A 15,557-nucleotide genomic window follows, 5' to 3' on the forward strand; every position below is an offset into this window, starting at 1 on the left:
GATGTGTAAATAGCTCCCTGTTTTCTAACAAGGTCGCCGGTTTAGCTTAAAGGGGGATGATATGTCAATGTTGTGTTCACAGCTCGTCTCCGTTGCTGCCAAGTGGCCAAAAAATCAGTTACAGCACATTTAAGGATCCCTTCAATAGAGTTTACTTTTGGTATTAGCTGGAAGTAAAGACACTAGCAGATTAACTTGAAAATGGCTGTGCTAGCATTGGTCTCTCAATCTCCCCACAGTTTACAGTCCAACTTTGTAGTTCAACTTATTATCATCATCATTTCAGTCGTGCTCACTTCTGGTTTTATGTCCCAGTGGTTTAGATAATCTGGTTAAATGTTTGGCTTGTTTTATCCTCCGTCTGAGAAGAAACTTGTAAGCTGCGTTTCTTGCGCATCAGACTGTGGGGGTGCGGTGTTCCCAGATTTCCGCTATTATTCAGATGTGCACGATGGTCAACACTACGAAAATAAGTTATAATAAACCAGAATTTTTGCATTCTTCAACATTATGGCATTTAATTTCATGGTGGTGCTCTGGCATTGATACAATAATAACCATTTAGACACTACGTATGTGAAGAAGGAACACTGTGAACCAGACAAGCCTCCGTCAAAATGGCCTACCCGACTAATGTCTGCTATCGTCATCGGTGGTGATCCTGCTGATCTGAACCTACCTGAGCTCTGAGCTAATCCACCCTGTCTCTCAAAAGCACCTTCACCTCCCTCCGCAAAGAAGTAGCTTTACTTCAGTGTGTACAGGAACCAAGAATAACCTCCAATGGAACCCAGTTAACCCTTCACCCACAACCCCACGGTGCACACAATCAGCCAAAATAACCACTAACCCTAATCCATGATCTGTCAGCACCCTTCTTAACAGATAGCTTGTATTCTCTGTCTTAGCAAGTGAACCAGACAGAAGACAACTATACTATAGAGTGCTTTTTACCTGTGAACTTTAAATCTAAGATGCATTATTTAGATTTTTGCCACTATAAAGTCTGTTTTTGAGCCTTAATTGGTTTAATCATTTGCAAGGCCTTATAGTCTTTTTGCCTTTCACCTATCCAAATTAAGCATCACGGTGAATGTTGACTATCAAAGCGTTGTTTAAAGCTTTATAGTCTTCTGCTTTTCTGTGTGTGTCAGTTCCGCATAACTCCATTTTCAGTAGGTTCTCTTACAGGTCAAATGTTAATAAGAATGCATGAAAGCACTTTATTCTTCTTTATACTCAATATGACTTGAATTTTAAAATGTGTTATTTAACTTTAAATTTATGAGACCATTTTGCTGTAAATATTCTACTTTACTAAATTTCCATGTTCGTTTGAGAGCCCCGTCAAGGCACAAGTGTCCTTTTGTAAACTATCCTTGATGCTTTCATCTAGTACTTTAGCAGCGTTGTATAATAAAACTCCAGTCAAACTTTCACGTGTATTTTATCTGTTTTATCTTTATTATGTTAATGTCAACATAGTTTATGACTGGAAAACTTTCCTCATACTATGTTAGTGATAACAATTATTAATCTTGGCTAATACACACACACACACACACACACACACACACACACACACACACACACACACACACACACACACACACACACACACACACACACACACACACACACACACACAAGGAGGCCCATGAGAATAAAGGACAGGTGAAGTGAAAAGTCCAAACCAAAGCCACAGAATTTGTCAAGCTCACCATGACATTACATATCTTTGTGTGTGTGTGTGTGTGTGTGTGTGTGTGTGTGTGTGTGTGTGTGTGTGTGTGTGTGTGTGTGTGTGTTACATTCCCCCAAAATACACCAAAAACAGCTCTAAATTTTCATGTTCACCATCTTCCTTTCCACAAAAGTCTTTTGAGTACAAAAGACTTTTTGCTTTAGCCTAAACGCAGCATCTGTCTCAGGATTTCTTAAAGGAATACAAAGTACAACAAGTTTTTCTTCTCCCCAGTAAGCAGGCAAACAGTTAGTAAGAAACAGTTTAACCTTGTAATATTAGAATAATAAATTAAACAAAAATTAAATTAACTGGACACATTGATTGATTGATTGATAAATCAAAAAGAAATGTAAAGAAATTGTTCCAGGGTGGTACATGGGGTAAATGTGAGACATTTTCTCCACTGACTGACAGAACCAAGCAAGAAGTCAAAACCATGCAAGTCATTAATGGAATTCAAATTATTCAGATGAAGAGCAGCTGGCCTGCTCGAAATTATTATCAAAGTCAGGTTCATGAAATCAAAGCAGCAGACATAGTTTCTACAAATATCTCTACAAACATCGCAGCGCAAGCTGAGATAACCCCGATGATATCACTATGACATCACCTGGCTTATTTTTTTCTATACGCTTGCTCCAGAGCCACAGAAGACATTAAACAACTAACTATAAGTGTCAGACTCATGATGGACAGTTTTTTTTTTAAAAAGGGATCAAAATCGATGGAGCAGAACCAGGAAATCATCTTTTTCAATCCACACATTCTTCTTCCTTGCCTAACCTTGGCGCCTATGTTACCCACAATGCAACTCAACCTCTGACAATTCTCTTTGAGATTCTGTGTGTTATGCTGGTAGCAGCTAATGTAGCCTGGAGCAGGTAGACTCAAGTTGAGATGAGGAGCGGGCTACAGAAGTCTGGTCAGCTCATGTCGTTTTAACTCAACTTAACTAAACTAAACTAATTAAATTTTTCTTCATTTTCAAACTTGTAGTCTTCAAACCCAGCCAACACTGACTCAAGTGACATCATTTATGGCAGTTTATCACATTTCAGTCAGCTCCCTCTGGAGCCACAAATGGCTTTATACAACTTTTTTTTCTCCACATGGGCAGTAGTACTCCCCAGCCACTGTAAACAGACTTTGATGTGCAAAGTCGGAGAAGTTCCCCTGTAAGTTAAAAATGTGGTGGCTTGTTGTGCCTCTGACTTGACTGCTTCAACTAATAACTTGGGATTTTGGGGCGGCTTTTTAAGGCGTTCAATCAGATTTCAAGGTTGGACCAAGCCTCCACCACCCCTAGACACAACGCTGGCTCAGACAAATGTAAAACTTGTAGCAAGTTTGAGAGCTTTTCTGACAATTTGTGCGGCGTGTTTGAACGCAAAAGTTTTGGGTTTTGTGAATAGCTCTTGCTTTTAGTTTTTTTAAATTTTCTGATGTTGGACAACACTATTCACAGGGATAAACAAACAGCAAAATGACGCAAAACACCCAGCCCATTCAGATATTTGTTGCTGTATGTGTACGTGTGTGTATTCAGGCAATGACCTCTCTAAGGCAAGAGAATCACTATAAGCTAAAAGTAAAAATCCTTCAAATCTTAAACCCTAATCCACGAAATATCACATCACATTAAAAGCTAATGTGCATAGTTTACTATGCATTAAAGCAGATATTAAGACTTTCCTCTCAGTCACACATTCAGAGGGTGTGAGAGGGACACCTGGTGGCCTACTGGGAATGATCCCAAACAGCACGTCTGGTGGCTGTGACTGGCAGGAATAAAGAACAAACATCAAAAGAGATTTCAACCTCATCAATCACAACTGGTCCCAACCACTGTGGAGGATTCTGTGTGTGTGTGTGTGTGTGTGTGTGTGTGTGTGTGTGTGTCTGTGTGTGTGTGTGTGTGTGTGTGTGTGTGTGTGTGTGTGTGTGTCTGTGTGTCTGCGTGTGTGTGTGAGTGTGTGTGTGTGTGTGTGTGTGTGTGTGTGTGTGTGTGTGTGTGTGTGTGTGTGTGTGTGTGTGTGTTTGATCCAACTGACAAACTGAACCAGGAAATCTGATACTGAGAAATCATCAGTCAGTTCCTGTTGTATGTGTTATATAATGTGGTCGATACCCCAAAATAAAAATGTATCCATGAAAGCAGGACTCCTCTAATGTTGTTCTCATGTCTCATTTCCTTTTCGTGTGTGTAGAAACAAAGAACTACTGAGTCATTCTACATCGGTCCAAACAGGTAACATGCTGATTATGGAAAAAAATCTCTCTGGGATGAACACAGACACGCACAAACAAACACATGTACTCAAGGCCAATGTTCAACACAGTGTAACCCCATTAGGTGAGGTATGGTTAAAATGTGACTGGACATTGGTCAACCCTCAATGTACGCCTACGGTACAGGTCAAAAGCATTATCGTTTAAACCGGCAGCGTATATATGGGCAGGGAAGCAGGCAGTCAGCCCCAGAGGGACCGACACACCACAACACAGCAGCGGCAAAGACTTCATCCATCAGCCATGAGGGTCATCAGCGTTGTACGTGGAAGCTATGCTTTCATTTTTTAAAAATAATTTGTACTTAATTGTGTAGGCATACATGTTATGTATCTATGTAAAGTCTGAAAATGTTTTCTGCACTCTGTTATTTCAAACGCAGGGTCCAGACCCATCGCTGGCTTATCGGCCAAACTTGGAGAAGAAGGAAAACAAAGAGAAGGAAGACTACAGAAACTTCCAGGTAAGCGTTCAAAGCCTCTCTTCACCAGATGAGACTTATTTAATGCTGCATTAATTTATGGCCAAATTCAAAGGTAAGAAACACACAATTATTACTATATTACTATATTATTACAACTATTAGAGTGTTGTAAAGAAGTTATTTTTGAAGGACACAATGTTATAAAATTAATAATTGGTTACCATCAACTACGTGGACATCTGTCAACTCCTCCTCCGCCTGCAGTGATGTAGCTTCTCTGATCAACAGTTTTGCAATATACCAAAATTTCATTTTATTTCTAAAATATTGCTGAGCCCTAGTAAGCTTTGACAGTAATGCAGACATTGGAGACGGCGGGTATTACTGGTTGTCAAAAGTCAAAAGTGCCACAAAAAAGATGAAACTGTCATCCCATGCAAAACTGCAATTGCGCCATAAAAGACTTCACATGGTGTTCGGTGTTTTATAGAACTAGGGTGCTGTAACTGTAGTGGTGTGTATCATATACTTGTTTTTCAGACTGGAAGCCTAATTGACCGTGTCTTCGGCACATACAAGTTGATGCACACCAACCAAACCCTGGACTTTGTAAAGCAAAAGGTGGGTAAATCTGGAGTAAAGACAGCATGTGAAAATTCAACAAATTCTGACCACATAGCTACTAGCTATGTAGCTACATGCAATAATGAAATAAATGTAATGGTACAATGTAATACTTTTTTTTCTGCGTCAAATATCAGTGATGCTACTTTTTTGTTACTATTTCTTTTTTTGAGTTTTGTGAATTTCTGTTTTGCACTGGAGTGATCTGTCGGAGCAAACAAACAAATGCAGAGCACACAAATGCCATCCAGTCCGCTGAAGTGAAAGCTAAAAGCGAAGAGACAACAGATGTTCTGTCTGGACTAAAGGTTGTTTAATTAACCTCATTTTCATTTCCCCCAAAGGTTACCCAGGGACATTTTCCTGTTGTTATATATCCAGTCATGGTCACCTACTCTGGGTTTGTTTTCAGGCCTTTGTGTAACATTGGTAGGATTTGTTCCTATTGAAGGAAAGGATGTTTTTTTTTGTAAAATGAAACAGGCAGAATTTGAGTGGTGACTGGCACGTAGCGCCACTTCTACTTCTGTTGACTGGACGCATTTGGTTACTCTCAGAAAAAACATAGGCTTAAATGAGCTGGGCCTCATTTAAGTAAACCTGAAGCGATTCAGATTAATTGCGGATAAACCTGATTCCTCTGTGCCTTAAAATTCAGCAAAAATAAGTTTCAGAGGTTTGCAGGCGATTTCCTAGCAGGTTTGAGCCCCCCCCCCCCCAGCAATGATGTCGCTCTTACCTTCCTGCAGCACTCTGAATGGACCAGCTGCAACCACACTCAGATGGGGATGATGGACGCCATCATGTCTCTAGACCGGCTGGTAGACGAATCTGATCCTGATGTGGACTTCCCCAACTCTTTTCACGCCTTCCAGACTGCTGAGGGCATCCGCCGAGCACACCCAGACAAAGGTAGCACACAGGGAGAGAGCCCGAAATACACACAAAGACACTTTGCACAAGCATGTGCGTGTGCTGGTAATTATCGCTCTTCACTGTCCCTCCCCAGACTGGTTCCAGTTGGTGGGTCTGATTCATGATGTTGGGAAGATCATGGCTCTTTGGGATGAACCCCAGGTAAGCTTCAACACAGGGAAAGCTCCTTCATGGTGCCTGAACCACCTCGCTGAGGGATAGGACTTCAATTTGCAACCTTAATGTCACACTTTTCAGATTTGGCTTCTCAATACTCTCAGTGTTATGGTAATTCATTTTATATGAGGCACTCTTGAACTCTGTTTTAATGAGTGATTATCATTATTACAGTAAGCCCTTAGCATTCATGAGTTTATATAATATACAGTATATGGCGAGATACAATTCATTCTAACAGTGGCCTCAGGTAACAGTGTTTGTGTCTGTGTACTCTACAGTGGGCTGTAGTGGGTGACACCTTCCCTGTGGGATGCAAGTATCAAAACTCTATTGTGTTCCGAGACAACACCTTCCTGGAAAACCCAGACAACAAAAATCCCAGCTACAAGTTGGTATTCTCATGTTGCGTTATCAAAGTCTGGGAATGAAGCTCTCAAGTTATTGGTTAACTTGGTTAATTCAGTAAGCCTGCTAGTCACTTGTTTAATAAGTACTGTAATGTTAACCTAAAGATTTACACAGAGACGCATCATGTGTTCTGGTCATTTTAAGTTTCACATTAATTACAGAACTGAAAAAACAAAAACTAAAAAACTGAGGAAATTTACTTCAAGATTTAATATCTGTAGTCAATAATCCAACAGTTTTAATGAATGGCACAAAATACAATGGCATGATTCTATTTGAATACAAAAAAAGTACTCTGCTCTGCTGTCCTTGTTTATTTCAGCACTAATATTTATCAACAACATCTGTAATATATTTCTCTCTAGTACTGAACATGGGATCTATGAACCTAACTGTGGGCTCGACAAAGTCCTCATGTCCTGGGGCCATGATGGTACGAGAAGTCATCATATTCAGACACAAACACACACACACACATTTTCAGCTGTAACACATCACACACACATCCATCCACCACAGCTTTTAAAATAAGAAGTGTGCTGCCATTCAAGTGCCCGTTTATCTACAGTACTGTACTTGAACTCCTGTAATGTTGTCTTTAGAGTATCTCTACAGAGTTATGAAGTTCAACAACTGCTTGATCCCAGAGGAGGTGAGTAAATTACATTAAATCATTGTTAAATGTATTTATTGGGCAATTAACTTCACAGTTGCTGTTATAAGTATTCCTCAGGTTCTGACTGGTCATTTTATATATGTATATATAAGAATAGAAAATAAAGGCTGTGCAGAATAGGTGCAATTACTTCCTTTCCTCGCAAGGATCCATTATGGATCTATTCTCTTTCTGTCCATCTTCAGGGTTTGTACATGATCCGCTTCCACTCATTCTACCCCTGGCATTCCCATGGAGACTACATGCACCTGTGCAATGACAAAGACCTGTGTATGCTGCCCTGGGTCCAAGAGTTCAAGTGAGTATCGTCCTCGTTCACATTCACATTATCCTACTCACTGTTTTGACCGGAGGCTGCATCTTCCATCCTGTCCACAGCAAATTTGATCTGTACACCAAGACCACTGATCTGCCCGATGTCAACAAACTGAAGCCTTACTACCAGTCTCTCATCAACAAGTACTGCCCTGGAATACTGAAGTGGTGAAACAGACAAAGAAGAACTCAACGGTGACACTATATTGTGAGAATTCAGCTGTTAGAGAGGATGACTGTAGCTGATGTGTAACTCAGAAGGATTTAAGGTGCTTTATAACACTATAGCTGGACTTATTACTTCCTGTACACACGTATTACTTATCACTGAATATACATACAAGTTCTTAAAATTATACTGGTGTGTGTATATATATATATAAATAAATAAAAACTCTCCATTATTACACATTTTCTAATAAAAATTTTCAGATACGCATTTTATTTTATTGCATTTTAATCTTATATAAAAAACATTTTAAAAGTACTACAATGTTTTTTGTGATGGTTTTGTTTCTAATACGGACAGAAACAAATGACACATATGTTGGAAAAAAGAAAAAGTGCAAAGTTGTTTTATTTCTCTACATACAGCAATAGGGGCAAGGGACCACAGTGAGAAACAGAGCAAAAACACACGCACACACACACACACCTGTATCAATATACAAGTGGAACCACACATAACAGAAAAAAGAAGACAAAGAGTGGCATAGTAACATGAACAAAACAGAACCCGCCTTACATTTTAAATTCTATACCTCTCTCTACTTTCATTCAACATTTGATCTGCTGACTAGATTTCACATTGGGAGTTGAACTGAAGTCAGATTCCAGCGAGGGAGGTTTTAAAATGTATACACACCTGGCAAGATCTGCTGAATTAAAACCAATGATCCAAAGTGATTAGGCGATTGGTTCCTGATGTAGACAACTGATATATGAACAATGTGCTGCAGTAGGTGTAGGTGAAAGAAGGCAAATAAACATTTTGTTTCTTAACTGAATAATTGTGAAGCAGAAATATACAAAGAACGATTTCTTTGGTCATTTCGGTAATATTTTATAAAGGCAACAGTCATTACGGGATTACCTGCATCCTTATCTAAACTTTCTCTTTTGGAGGATGTCATCTTTTTCTTTTCTCTCTTCCTCCTCATCCTCCTTCTCATGTTGTTCCTTGCCCTCTTCGTCATCGCTAACAGTGTCCTTCTCTCCTTCACCCTCCTCCACTTCATCTTCACTGTCTTCTCCTTCCTCCTCCTCCGCCTCCTCCTCCCCCTTCACTGCCTGCTGTTCATCTGATTTCTCAAGATTGTCTGTAGAGCCGTCAGATTCATTTTCTGTGTGATCATTCACAGTCACAGCGGCATTATGAGTAAGTGGGGTCCCTTTGTTCCTCTTTCGCAATCCCTGGAGGAGACAGAAGGTGGCGCTGCAGGCAATGAGGGTCCAGATTAGTGTGTGGGCAGGAACACCTTTGACCTGAGAGCGCACCCACCTCACTGCCCGGGCAACACTGGTGTTGGACATGCGACGTGGAGGCGAATTATTCTACAGACAAATAAACATCAATATTAAAAAGGAGGTGGGATTCTAATAAATTAAAGCATAAAAAAGGGACATTTCCTTCCCATGTTTTCCTTAATTTCTAATGAAAGATTTATGATGAAGGGTAATACAGACGAGAGATGATTTTTAAGATGATTTACCTTGAGTCCGTACTGGTTGAGCATGCTCTCCAGGACGGTGTTGCCCAGGTGCACTGTGGGATAGAATTCCTCATCATAGACCCTCCTCCACCAGTTTTGTGGGTAAGAACTGCCAAAAAAGACCAGGCAAAGGGTTAATATCCTGTTGTTTGTGTGTGGGTGAGGTTGCTTATAAAAAAAAAAAAAAAAAAACTGAGACAAAACTTAATTAAATAAATAAATAGTTTTTCTAATTCAGACAGGCCGAGACGGTAACATCACAACAAGCAGGAAAATTGCAGAACGTTTACAACAATGAATTAAGTACAATACAACCAAACCCTGTGCACAATTCAAACAATTTGGAATAAGTTTAACATTTTTCCTGTTTTTAGGACATGTTTCCACAGGAAAAATTAAGTGAACTTAAAAATGCCAGAATGAATACCTAAACACGCTTAATTTAAAATCCTTTTAAAAATAGCGACAAAAAAGCAACAAATCATGTTAGTACCTGTTTATCAAGTTCTAATTTGGCATTACTTTTCCAGATTGTGTTGACTGACAGCATTCGGGCGAACGCTCAGCGTATGTGAATGCACTGAGACAGAGGGAGAAGCAGAAAGAAAGCACTGACCCGTCGGCCTTTGGTTCAGTAAACCAGTATCTGTAGCGGTGAGCTCGGAGGTAGGCAGGAGGCTTCTGGTGGAATGGATACTGAGATATATCTGTCTGGATCAACTCTATCACTGCAGGACACAAAACAAAGCTTTCAGAGATCTGCTTGTTCTTAAACAAAAAAAAAAAAATATTGCATGTGGTGGAGGATTGAGCCCTTCAAATAGGATGCACCTCTAGCCCTAGTCCAAGGCATTGCAGTCTTGGATGGGGGCGCAAACAGAAGAGGCACTGAGTGGCTTTTGGTACAAACAGAGAAAAACGGCTATTTAAATTGTTCCTGACCAGGCATTAGTGTGAGGCATAGCTGCACTAATGCAATGATGCAGGGCTGGATTCACCTCTTATCGCACCCCAATTAGTGATGTCACAGAAGGTCTTGTCAGTAAGCTGACACTGGCAAGGCACCCGCTGTGACATCATTGTTTGGGTATGGTGAAAAGTGCAGCATGGTTTAATGTTTTAATCCATAAACAGTAGTGCGGCAGCCGTTATCTGCACCATTTGATTCAGCACTGAATCTCCCTTTAGTAGTTGTAAGAGTGACAGGAAACACAGCAAGAAAAAAAAAAACTCTCTCTCTGATGGTGCCTACCATCTCTCTTTCCCTGCAGCAGTCTGTAAATCAGGCTGGTGAGCCATGGAGCCTGCGTATGAGCCCCGAGGGCAGCAAACCACATTTGCCAGTCCAACCTGGGCTGGTGAGGTGTCACCACAGGCGGAGATGCACTTAGGTTCCCTGGCTTATACATAAACTCAATCTCCTAGAAGAAAAACAGAAACATGCTGATTTAAATAACTTAGTACAGAATAGGACAGTGAGTCTACACAATTATTATTTAAAAGGAAATTGTTCAATACTGCCTCCAGGTTTTTGTTGTACAATTACAGATTTTGGAAACTAGAAGCATCTTATACAGCAAGTTTGTATGAAATTAGCAGTTTGATCATTAAAAGTCATATTTTAGAACCTGTTTAAACCATTATCCATGATCTCACCGTCCAGGTGACTCCATCGTTGCTTCCCTCGATGACAACTTCTGGCCGTCCCCCGACGCCTGTCATCCTTCTGAAGAGGCCGTACGAGTTGACCAGCTGGTAGCGATTCACAAGCTCATAGGTCCGACGCACTCCAGGCCACAGCCTGCCGTTAGATTCATACTCTATGTAGGTGAATGGCACCTGGGGCAGAAAAACAGAAGTCAGAAAGTGACAAAGTCAGAGAAAACACTGATATTCTGACTTGAACCAACACAATGGCACCAGAATCTGTGAGATGACAGCAAAATTAGGGAGTTATACTGCTGGTTATGGGGTTCAACTAAAAAAGTGATATGAAGTTCAACCATCGCTAAAATTTCCAACGGCACCCACCAGACTGACAGTGAACATCGCAGCAGTGGCAGCAGCAAAAACAGTCCACTGAACGGTTCCACCCAACCTCTTCATAAAACCGCAGACACATGCACACCTACACAAAACACATTAAGTACATTGTTTTTGTTTTTCTGCTGCACAATAACACGTTTTTTTATAACAAGCAATAGAGTTCGTGTAACAGATCACATGATCAAGCTCCCAGCTACACATTGAAGCTAGTCCTACCTGAACATGGCTGTGACAATCTCCCAGCTGAGAGAGAGGACCCCAATCCAGATACAGGGGATAGTAACGGTCTTCAGAAACTGGTTAAAGTTGTGGTATGTGAATGCTGTAAGGACAAAAAACGTAAACAAAAAAAACTCCTAAATGCATATTGATTTTATTCACACACACACACACACACACACACACACACACACACACACACACACACACACACACACACACACACACACACACACACACACACACACACACACACACACACACACACACACACACACACACACACACACACACACACACACACACACACACACACACACACACACACACACACACACACACACACACACACCTGTCCTGGAGGAGATGCCGTTCTTCGTTTTATCCAGCTGAAGGTCAAAGCATATAATTGTTCCAAAGATCACGAGAGACCAGACTGCCAGCTCCAGCAGATAACACAGCCATGACCACAACCTGGAGTCTGATCAGGGCAGAGAGAAAAAAAGAAAAAGAAAGGGGTGATACTCTGGTATGTTAACTATGCCAGAACGGACAAGCAGTTCCGGTCCAAATTCAAGCTTTCCGTACGCATGTCCCTGTGTAGACAGGGTTCATATGCATTATCAGTTAAAATATTAAAAACTTTTTCTGATCACAGTTTGTCTACTGACTTTGTAGGTGTTGGTGGGTGTTTAATATGAAGACGTATGCTGATCACAGGATATCACAAAACTTTTGCCTGTGAAACAACACTGAGCCTGTTGCTGTGGAAACTGAATTAACAAGTGCGTCACTGGACTATAACATTTATACTTTCTTGTTTAAGTAATCCTAAGCTTTAAGAACGGGCAATATCAAGATTGATTTTCCTCATTAAAAAAAAAAAAAAAAATTTTCAAAATTTGTGAAGCCTGCATAATTATACATACACATGCATAAGTTTATCATACCATTGTTGTTGGTCTTGTCAACCTTTCGTAGCCAGAAGTGTACGTGCCGATCGTCCAGCAGAGACAGACAGAGGGCCAACGTCAGCAAGTTGAAGAAGTTGTAGTTTCCAGACAAAATGATGAGCACCTGCAGCAGCACCTACACAACGGAGAAATACGAAAAGAAATCAGATCAACCAATATGCACACAGCAACAATTTGAGTGGGGTGAAAGCAACCGCTTTTACTAAGCACAACACTTTACGCACAAACCTGTAGTAGTGCAAGAATGAACCACTCTACAACCCTGAAGTTAAGTATGCATGTCAGTGAACCTAGAGCTGATTGCTCAAATTCAAAAGCACAAAAACAAGGTCAGTCATTCAGCAAAGTAATGAAAAAAAAATTGAAAAATTATAGAAATCAAAAAAGAACATTTGGATTTCTACCCACCTGCAAGTAAAAAGCCCCAAGTCGCAGCCTACGTAGTGGACTGAAGAACAGTAGTGGCACAGCGATCTCTATGACCAAGGTTCCCACCACACTTAGCTTCTGCCACCACACTGGCAACTGGTGGGCAAACCAGGCCACCGGGGTGGGAATACACTGAGTCTCATAGTGATATGTCAAAGCTGTACAACACACAGTGGAAAAATAAACTTAATCAAACGGAAAAAAAATAGATGAGATCCTGATAATTCACTGACACACATGGAAATGTGTAGAACGGATGACTGGCAAGAATTAATGTCAGTTATAGTGTCAGAGATGTCGGAGGAGTTAAACTGTAGGTTTCAACGGTAGTAGTGGGATTTCTTCCAAGGATTTACATCCCCAACACATACACACTACCCTTTCTTACAAATCAGTTATGTCACAAAAAAACGGAGACAAGCAAACAAACCAACAAATAAACAAAACAAAATCCTCCATACAGTGACACTCACACATACCTGTAAGGCCCCACCATGTGGGACAGCGGGACGTGAGCTTCACCACACCAGAGGCAAACATTAGCCTGAAGAGGAGCCAGCGGATCAGCCAGAAGGTCACGCGATCGTGCTCTCTGACCCCCCGTGATCCTCTGATTATTGTCAGCGGAGCAACAAGGATACAGAGGAACCCGGTTTCTAGAAGCAGGTTGTCCCTGTTGAAAGAGCAACAGGAAACAATCGGTGAGAGAGGATAGGGGAACCAGAGCTGTCATTCTAGGTTATTGTGATGTCTATTAGTGTTTTTGCACAGCTGCAGAGATATACATTGTTGTTATAGTGAGAATGACACACACATCAGCAAACTGCCAAACCCTTCTTGGTCTCGTTCTTCTAACTGCTATTTGAAGAAGTAATGTGTTCATGAAAAAGTAAAATCAGCTATAAACATCATATTGTCCACTCACCACTGGAAGTAGAGGAAAACCTGGCCCACCTGAAACAAATATGTTTAATGAGGACGAGCATGACAACTGGAAATATCGTGACAGAAAAGAGAACAAGAAAGAACAAAACAAAAGGTAAAGCTGACACAAACTCACCTGATACAGGGACAGGTACAAGGCCCAGAGGCAGAAGAACACCAGGCTGTCTCGGAGAGCCTCCACCAGCGTGGCGGCGAGGCTCAGTGCAGCCCCTATGAGACACAGCAGCTCCATGGCAGTGTGCGTGTCCAGGCCAAACCAAGGTCCGAGCCACAGCAGGGTGGGAGAGGACAGCAGCTGCTCCCCCAGGGGCTTACCGCTGTACCGCAGCTGCCAACGAGCGGGCAACAGCCCCTCGTTACCATAGAGACCTAGAGATAAAACACAAACATGTAAACCGTGGTAAAGACCAACATTACAGTGTCACAGGAAGTTGCTGGGCCGCCGCAGGATGCAGGACATCCAGGACAGCGCCAATGCTCCAAGGCAAGCGAGTCTCCCAAGGTTCAGCAAATCCACTGTTCTTCCAAAAGGTTTGCCTTCACTCTGCGTTTTGATGTTGCTGGTGATGAACGCTGTCCCTCTAACCTGCCGTAGGTATTTGGTATGTTTCTCCACTCCCTTATTCATCACTGATACTTAGATCGATGTGGTATTTCAGTTTTCCCCTTTTTTTTTAATAAATTCGCCCAGATTTCTGAATCTCTGTTCTCGCTTTTTGTCAATACACACTGTATCTAAATAAATGTGTATTCCAAAATATACAGCGTTTCCTTTAACACGCAGGCGTGGGCGACGTCTCCTGGATTTCTGCCGGGCAATAACACAACTGTTGGGGTTTCCGGGTGGTCTGGTACAATACATTTCTATCATTTGAGCGTCTTCTACGGCAGGTTGGGTCTCTCTCGGAGGCCGTTAGCTCGCAATTTTAACCAGGTGCTAGGAAAGCTCTCTGGCCGCAGCCCGCGGAAAAAGGGGGCAGGAAGACAGAAAGGACTGGGCGCCAAGTTCCCAGCTAACAAGCTAACACACAGCAGTTAAGTTAGGAGCGCTAACTCTCGCGCAGGTGGCAGGCTTGCGGGTCTCACCTGGTATCTGCACATAGAGGGAAACAAAAGCGGCCAGGTAGATGACCGCCATGCACCAGAGGAACATGCGCCGCGGCAGTACGATATCGCCCATGTCTGAGCCGAGCCGCTAACCGAGACAGCAGCTGGTTTCGCCGCTGACTTGTAGCTGCCTGTTTTCCTGTCGCGTTGCGGGAGGGACGGAGTGGGATTTAACGTAACCGGAGGACACGTAGCGATGAGCGGCCGATGAGACGAAGCTCAACCGGGCGGCCCCGAGGTGTCGCTGCAGTTCCTTTTGACTGTTACGCTGCGTTCACGTTGCCTCGGATGGAACCAGTTTTTGCTGTCAGTAGACTTTAGTTGCTCCTGATCACCACGCAACAATCCCGTTCTCACCATTTTCCACATGTATCTGGGCATTGTACAAGTACAAATAAACTAATATAAAAATACACCTTTACAAGTAAATGTCTTACATTCAAAATCTTACTCAGGTAAAAGTACATTAATAATATCAACAAAATACACTCAAGGTATCTAAAGTAAAAGTACTCATTCTACAGTCAAATGTCCCCTGTTACTTATA

At 41.7% G+C, this 15,557-nt stretch overlaps 2 protein-coding genes across 2 annotated transcripts; one reads left to right on the forward strand and one right to left on the reverse strand.

The window, feature by feature from the left end:
• Positions 1-4,108: 4,108 nt before the first annotated feature.
• miox (myo-inositol oxygenase) lies at positions 4,109-7,952 on the forward strand. The gene is made up of 10 exons (XM_040132199.1): positions 4,109-4,297; positions 4,419-4,499; positions 5,001-5,081; positions 5,834-5,996; positions 6,094-6,161; positions 6,458-6,567; positions 6,953-7,020; positions 7,190-7,239; positions 7,449-7,561; positions 7,642-7,952. Exons 1-10 carry the CDS (start codon positions 4,199-4,201, stop codon positions 7,748-7,750), a joined length of 942 nt encoding a protein of 313 aa, XP_039988133.1. The 5' UTR covers positions 4,109-4,198; the 3' UTR covers positions 7,751-7,952.
• A 173-nt stretch (positions 7,953-8,125) lies between these two features.
• Positions 8,126-15,251, reverse strand: lmf2a (lipase maturation factor 2a). The gene is made up of 14 exons (XM_040133988.1): positions 14,990-15,251; positions 14,019-14,272; positions 13,884-13,912; positions 13,438-13,631; positions 12,938-13,116; positions 12,506-12,644; positions 11,908-12,036; positions 11,553-11,658; positions 11,322-11,418; positions 10,947-11,129; positions 10,543-10,711; positions 9,907-10,018; positions 9,291-9,399; positions 8,126-9,132 (listed from the first exon to the last, which is right to left on the reverse strand). The coding sequence occupies exons 1-14, from the start codon at positions 15,081-15,083 to the stop codon at positions 8,680-8,682; spliced, it is 2,247 nt and encodes a 748-aa protein (XP_039989922.1). The 5' UTR covers positions 15,084-15,251; the 3' UTR covers positions 8,126-8,679.
• Between the last annotated feature and the right edge of the window lie 306 nt (positions 15,252-15,557).

This window comes from Xiphias gladius, chromosome 8 (assembly GCF_016859285.1).
Source record: "Xiphias gladius isolate SHS-SW01 ecotype Sanya breed wild chromosome 8, ASM1685928v1, whole genome shotgun sequence".
Classification (NCBI taxonomy): domain Eukaryota; kingdom Metazoa; phylum Chordata; class Actinopteri; order Istiophoriformes; family Xiphiidae; genus Xiphias; species Xiphias gladius.

Bases quoted from the DNA above. Each gene is read 5' to 3' on its own strand.
- miox (XM_040132199.1), top strand. From the start codon at position 4,199: ATGGGCAGGGAAGCAGGCAGTCAGCCCCAGAGGGACCGACACACCACA. The intron at 7,021-7,189 runs GTACGAGAAGTC...TGTTGTCTTTAG, and splicing joins CATGTCCTGGGGCCATGATG to AGTATCTCTACAGAGTTATG. The intron at 7,562-7,641 runs GTGAGTATCGTC...TCCTGTCCACAG, and splicing joins CCCTGGGTCCAAGAGTTCAA to CAAATTTGATCTGTACACCA.
- lmf2a (XM_040133988.1), bottom strand. From the start codon at position 15,083: ATGGGCGATATCGTACTGCCGCGGCGCATGTTCCTCTGGTGCATGGCG. The intron at 13,117-13,437 runs GTATGTGTGAGT...TGTGTTGTACAG, and splicing joins CACATGGTGGGGCCTTACAG to CTTTGACATATCACTATGAG. The intron at 11,659-11,907 runs GTGTGTGTGTGT...TTGTCCTTACAG, and splicing joins CGGCATCTCCTCCAGGACAG to CATTCACATACCACAACTTT.